Here is an 8769-nt window from a genome sequence, read left to right as displayed (position 1 = left end):
ATAAAGCATTTTTTGAAACCCCTCCAGTGAAAATAAAGTCCCTCCGGTGGTCTCCAGTAGAATCGAAATCTTACTACGAACTTCTTTGAGTCCGAAAAAGGACCTTATTACAGAGACATTTTCAATCAAATTCAAGGTTATCCTGCCCCCCCCCCCTCGATGTCTGTTTATCATTTGTGCTATTGTTTACAATCTTTGTTATTGTTGTTACGCAAAAACTAGTTCTTCAGCAGTCCAAAAACGTCACAGCAAAGGTTACGGAAACCCTATCGCCCCCTCCTTCTATTTAATATCTCCTTTGGTCAGTCGATCTTCACATATGTTGTCATAACTCTAAAAATAATAACGTGCATAGCAAAAAAATGAATATCTCAAAAAAACAAAGAAGCTATAGTAATACAAGACTTTGAATATACTTTGTTTTTCCTGAGAACCTAAAGGAACACTAATTTAAAGAAAGTATCTAATTAAAGATTTATCCGAGAAACGATGACGTTTATGGCACTTTATGATCACCTAATATTTACATACGCATATATAAATTAATATCTATCTAAATAAACAAACTTAGTTTGATATGGTTCACTCATGTCCTGAGAAACTTTGAAACAACTTAATAATGATGATAATCTTGAGAACCTACAGCTTTTTCTGATTCCCATAAGAGAAATCCAGGGGGGGCGGAAGGGCTGGTTTCTATTCCAGGGTTATCCACAAAGGATGGGACTGTAAAGACGACCCAGAAACTATTTAAATATGATAATTTTAAGGTTAAATTAGGTATTCTGTCATTAATATAGTTATTTTGTTAGCCTTTAACGATTTGGCAAAGAAAAAGCAAAGGAATTGAGTTTTTGTCACAAACTCTGAATTTCTAACCAATCTTTGAAACCCCATGTCGTAGACCTTAGATATTTTAAACCATGAAATCCGTTAGATATAATGATATAAGTATGAAATATAACACGTTTATACCATCAAGTTACAAAGATATAAGGAAAATTTGAGTTTGTTGCAAAAACTCAGTTCTTTTACAGTTGCAAGAAATCTTAAGTATAAGGAAGAAGACAGCATAAATACCGTACAGTCGTCACTGCAGTCTCATCCTTAGTGGAAAACCCTGTAGAAATAAGTTGAGGATGTCGTTGTTTGTTTTGGCAGTGGATTTTGATGATGCAATACGGCAGGATGATATGGACTGGTTAGGATGATATCAGGTTCAGGGGAATTTAAAGGGTTAGTTAGGTTCAATATTAATTAAACAAAATAAACAAAGGTAGAAAGAAAAGCAATACAAGTTTTGTTTAAAGGGTTAGTTAGGTTCAATATTAATTAAAAAAATAAACAAACGTAGAAAGAAAAGCAATACAAGTTTTGTTTAAAGGGTTAGTTAGGTTCAATATTAATTAAAAAAATAAACAAACGTAGAAAGAAAAGCAATACAAGTTTTGTTTAAAAACTGCTCTTTGGAAGGAAAGAAGGGAAAAGGCAATATTAAATAGTTAAACAAAGGAGAAGTGATGATAAAAAGGAAAAGATAAAACACGTTTAAAAATAAAAATAGTTTGAAAGATGTGAAGAAAAATGGTAAAAAATAAAGAAAAGAAACAAAAAATAGAGTAAATTTGGATGGATAGTGGAGAGTAGGGAAAGACTGATTGTAGAAAGGAAAGTGAGGATTATAAAGCAAAGAAAGGGAAGGAAAGGGGAGTTTATTATTGTTATTTTGTCAGTACATCTGTCAATAGAGTGTGTGAGCTAAGAACCGTAAATAAACCCTGATGAAAATTATATTAGAGCAGGAAGGATGAATGAGTAGATGAATGAGTAGGTGAATAAGTAGATAAATGAGTAGATGAATGAGTAGATCAATGAGGAGATGAATGAGGAGATGAATGATTAGGTGATTGAGTAGATAAATGAGTAGATGAATGAGTAGGTGAATGAGTAGATAAATGAGTAGATGAATGAGTAGATGAATGAGTAGATAAATGAGTAGATGAATGAGTAGGTGAATGAGTAGGTGAATGAGTAGGTAAATGATTAGGTGAATGAGGAGATGAATGAAAGGATGAATGAATGATTAGGTGAATGAATAGGTGAATGAGTAGATGAATGCGCGGTTGAATGACAGATGAATATCCGAATTGAAATGTTATTGTAAGTATTATAAACCAACTCTTTTATCCAAATCACAATAAACTCTTTATTTATTTATTTATTCAAATCAGGAGTAAATCTTTGAATGGTGGGTTACTAGAAATAACGTCTACAGTTCCTTTCATAATATATCTGAATGACACCTCCCCGGTAAATCCACCTAAATAGTATTCTGCAGGAGATAGGATTCTAAATATTCTGACGAGGCTTCAGAATACTAAATAAGTTAATTCTATATCAGGAATACGAGAACCCAATATTATTCTTATATTAGAACAAACCAATTCAGCAGATAGAACGATAATTAGATAGATTGTTAGATAGGTAGATAAACGGTTCAGTAAAAGTTTCTAGTAGGTAAAGATCGTAAAGATAAAAAACCGTTTAATTTGTAAACTTTCAGAAACAGAATCAAATTGATAAAATAGAATAAGTAAAATATGAAAGTTAAAAAAAGAAACAAACCAAGCGCACGCAATAGAAAATTGAATGATGTAAGTCCAAAAGAAAAGTTTACCTTCAATCGTCTAGATTTAAAATAACTTAAAAGCGAAGAAAAAGCATCCATAGTTTTAAATTCAAATTGGATTGTCTTGAAAAAGTAATGAAGGATTTGAGTCTTCGTAACAAACTCAGATAGTCTAATTGTCTAATTTTCTATATCTTTACAACTCAATGTAGTAGACCTTGAAATATTCAAAGCTATGAATTTTCCTCGATCGAATCATCTAAGTTTGAAATATCAAAGGTTTACACCATCATGCAGGTTGGAAGGATAGGAATGACAATTTGAATTTGTGTGAAAACTCAAATACTTCATTTCCGGAAATAAAGTAACTTAACGGTAAGAGGAAGAGAGAAAGTGTGAACGTAAAAAGAGAAAGTGATAAAGTAAAAAGTGAAAGTGATAAAGTAAAAAGTGAAAGTGATAAAGTAAAAAGAGAAAGTGATAAAGTAAAAAGAGAAAGTGATAAAGTAAAAACAGAAAGTCTAAAAGTAAAAAAAGATTTAGTGTGAAAGTAAAAAGAGAAAGTGATAAAGTAAAAAGAGAAAGTGATAAAGTAAAAAGAGAAAGTGATAAAGTAAAAAGAGAAAGTGTGAGTGTGAACGTAAAAAGTGAAAGTGATAAAGTAAAAAGAGAAAGTAGAGCCGGAACCAAATATCAGAATAAATAATTTTCATATGAAACTTACTACAAGAATAACGTAGGTGAAACTAGATTTTCTAAAACCAGGGGATATTGTATATTATTGCAGTTTATATACAATTTCATTAAGGAAAGAAACAACAGGTAGGGATTACTGACGGCCAGGTATAGTTTTGAGATATTAAGGGTTTACTCAGGTTTATTGGCGTTTAAAGTGCTCAACATAGATAAGAATTATTTAACACATTGTATTCTTGCTAAGTTTGCTTTTTAAACATTATGTGACCTTTTTTCTCTGATGAAAGGTTTAAGCCCAAACGATTTTTCAAAACGGAAAATGAAAAACGATTTTTTAAAATCGTTTTAAAAATCTTGTTGGTAAATATGATAAAATATCAGAGTTTGTTGCATTAGACATAATTCCTTTGTCCGGTTCTGTATGAAAATACGTTTAAAAATGTATTCTTTCATTCGTACGTTCACTCTATATTTGGTTCTTTTTAGATTTTTATTTATATTTTGCTTTGGTCCCATATTTAATTCTATTCTATTCTTTTCTAGTTTCGTCAACTCAATTTGTCTACAATCTGATTACAGCTAAATACGTCCCAAAGCAGCAGAACAGGGAGGGGATTAGGTTAGGGTTAGGGTATATTGGGGAAATAGTGGTGGAAGGAGATTAATGGTGAGTTATTGAAATTCCCCCTCCCCCTTCATGTATTCACCACAAGTTATTATTTTCACGTTTACCGTAATTAGCAATTGGCATCGATTTGAGGTCCGTTTCAAACATTCTATGTTTTTGCAAAGTATTATAAATCTGATTTTATATTCAATTTCAAAAATGCATGATTGACAAGTTTGATTTATTATGACAAAAACAATAATTCAATACTTTTAGTAAAATAGTTTTGAAAATTAGATTTGAAAAATCGTTTTGGTTGATATATCTTTGATCAGAGAAAAACAGTTGCATAATGTAATAAAACAAACTAATCGATAATACAATTTTCAAACAAAGACAAATTACTCACATGAATGTGGAGAACTTTTAACGTCAAAAACCCTTAATATTCAAAAACGGGTCTCATAACAATTGCTTATGCCTGTTAAAACTGTTTTTGCTTTTATTGTGTTTCTCTGTATTTCATAATTTTGTATTTCTAATATGTACAGGGTGTCCCAAAAAACATGGGAATTCAGTGACGAATTCGATATCGTCTTTTCAAATAATTCTTCGATTTAGTATAGTGATACCTACTGAGAAAGCTGTAATCTGTAAGAGTTTCGTCTGCTATGCAGGGGTCAATATAATTCCTTTTTCAATCCCATTTGGGATTGACAAATTTGAAAGAAATGGGGGCAAAGTCTTTTATTGGGGGCAAATTTTTCTTAAATGATAATTTTAAAAAAAATTGGGGGCATTTTTTTTTANTTAGGTATTACAATGCTAATTCATAACAAAGACGATATCGAATTCGTCACTGAATTCCCATGTTTTTTGGGACACCCTGTACATAACAACTTTATAAATTAGAAAAGCATTTATGGCGACGTATTAAATAATTAAAAGCAAAAGAGAAGAATTGACAATCATATTTCACAGTTTTAAGGGGAGGGTTGTGGTGGATATTAAGAAATAGGGCCCAGAGAAGAACTTGATTTGGTTTGCCCCTTCATGCTTATTGCTTATTGCATAAGGAAGGCAGGTATAGTATAGTGTGTATCTAGTAGTGTTCATTCTAACCTTGGATTTCTCAGTGTACACTACATGCTGGTAGAAAGTGTGTATTTACTAAATTGTGTAAACACAATATCAGCCTCAGAGTTAAAATGTGAAAACAAAGCTTACTCTTACATATAACAGTGTTACAAAGATTTTAATGTTCCATCTAAGGTTATACAATATTTATTGTATACTCATTTCCCCCCCCCCCCCCAACCAATTTCAAGTGAAATGGTTAAAATGTTACAAAATTCAGAACTTACATAAAGTCCATAAAGTTGCACTGTGCACTGTGCATGTTGCATAATATCGGCTTTCATAATTTGTTGACTTTATGCTTTCAGTTATATCATTACACCTCGTCATTTCGTCATTTCGTCATTTCAAATATTGTAAATTCTTGTTTTTATCATTTAATCATTTGTGGTAAAATGTTAGATATATAAGATTTTTCCTGAATTGTTAGCATTATATTCAGCCAGTAACATTTGTTGATACTTTTCAGACATAATTGTTTCAAGATTCTCAAGAAATCTCCAAATCTGAAAATGTTTACGTAAGTTTTAACAGTTTTTCTTCTTTTATTCATTAATCGTGGTGAAAATATTGCAATTTGGAATGGTTTTATTTTTGAATAAATGTTCTAAACAATTTAGACATGAATCAGTTGAAATAGTTGCAAATTACAAAATTCATAGCAAAATTTCTAAAGTTAAAGGAAAAAATGTAAATTTTGCGTATTTTCAGAAAGCAACAACTATGTAACACTATTTTTAATAAAATAACTTTTTTATAATAACAAATAGCAATATATTTCCTTTTTTGGTTTAATTTAAAAAGTTGTCACAAAGTTTATTTTGTTGAAATAAATTCTACTTTGTATATTTATACTGACACTTTATAAATATTCAATAAATCTTTATTTATTTAAAAACTTTATCTGATATATTTAGAACCTTGAAAAGCCACCTAGGGTTCGGCCCACCAGGGGAAGTACTGGATAATGAGAATGCACCATATACAGTTGTCCAGAAATATGAGGTAAACACTCATAGAGAATAGAATATATATTAGAGTGGAATTTATTAGAAAAAAGTGTAAAACGGCCATTTTGTTGTACTGTTTCCATACTGCAGGTGTACTTCACATATTTATGCAATATAACCTTTTGGGCCCTGGAATATCATTTTATAGAAAATCTAAAATTAATGCTAAAAGAAAACCAAATTATGAAATAGGCTGGTTTCATAATTGACCAATGATCATTTCACTTTACAAACAATGATTTTCCGTTATAACTATAAATCAAATGATGTTTTTATTCACCTAATTCATTATAAAGTTTATTTAACAGCTTTGAAAAAATTCGGAATTGAAATGAATAGTCATGGGAACATACTGTATTAATGTACTCAACTGCATATAATTTGTGAACATTTACATGATTTGTACACTTTGAACTCCCTTTCAGGCTGAAAGGGACTGAAAAATTTCAAATCGAGAGATTCTCTAAATTCTCTATGTAAACACATGATAAGTAACTTCTCACGTTCTAGGGAATAGTATTTTTTAAATTAATTTAAAGGGACTGAAGGTGAAATTTCCATTTGTTGAGTGACGTGTTCGACCAAGGTTCTCGGACTTATTCTAGTTAATTTGCTTTTAAGCTTTTAGTGGTCGAACACTTTGTTTTAAAGTTATTCTATAATTAAGAAATATTAATATTTACTTTCTAGATGTGACCGAAAATAAATATTATTTATTTGCAAACCGGTTTTAACGTTTAAGTTCGGTAATTTCAAGAAATCAACTGTTTTGAGTTCACACTGTACGTTGGGTACACCAGGTTTGGCAGGAATTCAAACGCTTTTCAAAAGTTTTACATACGGAGATCTCTGTACTCGATAAACAGTCAAAGGTTTAATAGATATAGTTACAAATCTAGTATTGCCATTTTTCCATCGAGGATCACTTACGCTTACAGTCCCTTAAAAGACGCATTTTGACACATTTTATAATGAGAAAATGCATTGCGTAACCTTTTCTTTCTTCTTTCTCACAAATTGACCAACCTGTGTAGGGTTATGAGCTCCGTGAGTACCCAGAGAGGAAATGGATCTCCACGAAGGGAGTAAATGAAACCAAGAACGACCGGATGTTCTGGAGATTATTTAACTACATCAGCGGGAAGAACGACAGGGAGGAAAAGATCAGTATGACGGTTCCAGTCCTTACTAGTAATGAGAGGAAGGAGAATCAAAGTTTAGAGAGGCATATGTCATTTTACATTCCTAATCAATTCCAGGTATAGATCACTTATATGGTGGCATTAAAAGAATAACTCTTAAATGTCAGGTCAAAAATCTCAAGTGCCACGATCTGTTTGTAATGTAATCTAAAGATTTTGATATATAATATAATGCAAGGGGCTATAAGGCCATAAGAAAATGTTTTTGATTTAAGTATAGCAAGTAAATAGAATCAGCGTAAGTAAAGAACAAGTTCTAGGTGAGAAATTGATTCCCTTTATTTACTTTATAGTTAATAAGTTAATAAACCATGGCTTAACAAATAATTGAGCAAGATGACGCTTTATCTTCAAAGTTCTAGATTATTCTAGTTTATCCTAGTTTCCAGTTTCAAATCTAAAAACACATTTTTTGCAGATAATTAAAAATTCTTTAAAGACTTTAAATTGATTTATTTGTTAGGCTGACCCTCCGGCTCCAAATGACGAAGAGGTAAAAGTGGTGACCCTGCCATCTCTCATCCTTTACACCAAGATGATGGGAGGTTTCCCGGACTTCGAGAAGGAAGCTGGTATCTTTAAGACAGAGCTTGAAGCTGCTGGACATGATGATGTCGATTTCTCCATGTTCTATTCCGCAGGATACGATAATCCGTTCAAACTACTCAATCGTAGGAATGAGGTTATGTTCAAGAAGATAATAAAAAACTAAACCTTTCTACAGTATTCGGCGTTAATATTAATAAAATGAAGACGACTTTTCCTTTTAAGTTTTAATGTCGATCAAGCATTTTTTCAAATTACAAGTTTACAAGTAAACAATAAGAATCTGTTAATTTACAACTTCTCTTTGATTTATTCCTTAACATTTTTTATCTTTGCTTAAGTATAGTGAATAGTTCTTGTATAACTCTATTTTTTTTAAATACACATGATTTAATATATATATGTAATTCTCTGTAAATGTAACATAATCTTTCAAATATACAGACGCGTCATATATTTACAAATTTCATATATTTTTCTTTTTACTGTACCTACTGGCAACTTAATACTCTTTTCTGCAACAAACCTGATTTTATATCTGTTTTTATTTACAAAGAATAAACCAAAATATTGTTGAAAATTGTTTGATTTCGAAAATAAAATGTATTCATACTAGACTGTCGGTAATTATGGCATAATTATACCCTTGATCCCCTTGATCTCAACTCCCTCCTCCTCCCAGCCTCTGCTCCCGCAGACTTCAAACTTTCAAACACAACAATAGAACTCAAAATTCTATTTGAAATAGAAGAACATTTTTGATAGATTTCATAAAGTTTTTATTTGTTTAACCTCCAGGGTATTGGTCCGGGGGGGTTGAAGAGGGGAATTATTAGAAGAAGATTACAGATTACAGAGATAACTCCAGGGAATTGGTGTGGGGAGGGGGGTTGAAGAGGGGAATAATTAGAAGAAGATTACAGAGATAATTCCAGGGTATTG

General features: G+C 31.3%; 1 protein-coding gene across 1 annotated transcript; it reads left to right on the top strand.

Annotated features, from left to right (window-relative positions):
• The first annotated feature begins 5483 nt into the window (after nt 1–5483).
• Nucleotides 5484–8281, top strand: LOC111711355 (heme-binding protein 1). The gene is made up of 4 exons (XM_023485691.1): nt 5484–5589; nt 5987–6074; nt 7114–7338; nt 7745–8281. The coding sequence occupies exons 1-4, from the start codon at nt 5582–5584 to the stop codon at nt 7991–7993; spliced, it is 570 nt and encodes a 189-aa protein (XP_023341459.1). The 5' UTR covers nt 5484–5581; the 3' UTR covers nt 7994–8281.
• Nucleotides 8282–8769: the final 488 nt, after the last annotated feature.

Source organism: Eurytemora carolleeae, unplaced genomic scaffold, assembly GCF_000591075.1.
Source record: "Eurytemora carolleeae unplaced genomic scaffold, Eaff_2.0 scaffold1009, whole genome shotgun sequence".
In the NCBI taxonomy this organism is placed as follows: Eukaryota; Metazoa; Arthropoda; class Copepoda; order Calanoida; family Temoridae; genus Eurytemora; species Eurytemora carolleeae.
Note: the sequence above shows the minus strand (reverse complement) of the source record. Positions and strands in the feature narration are given on the sequence as shown.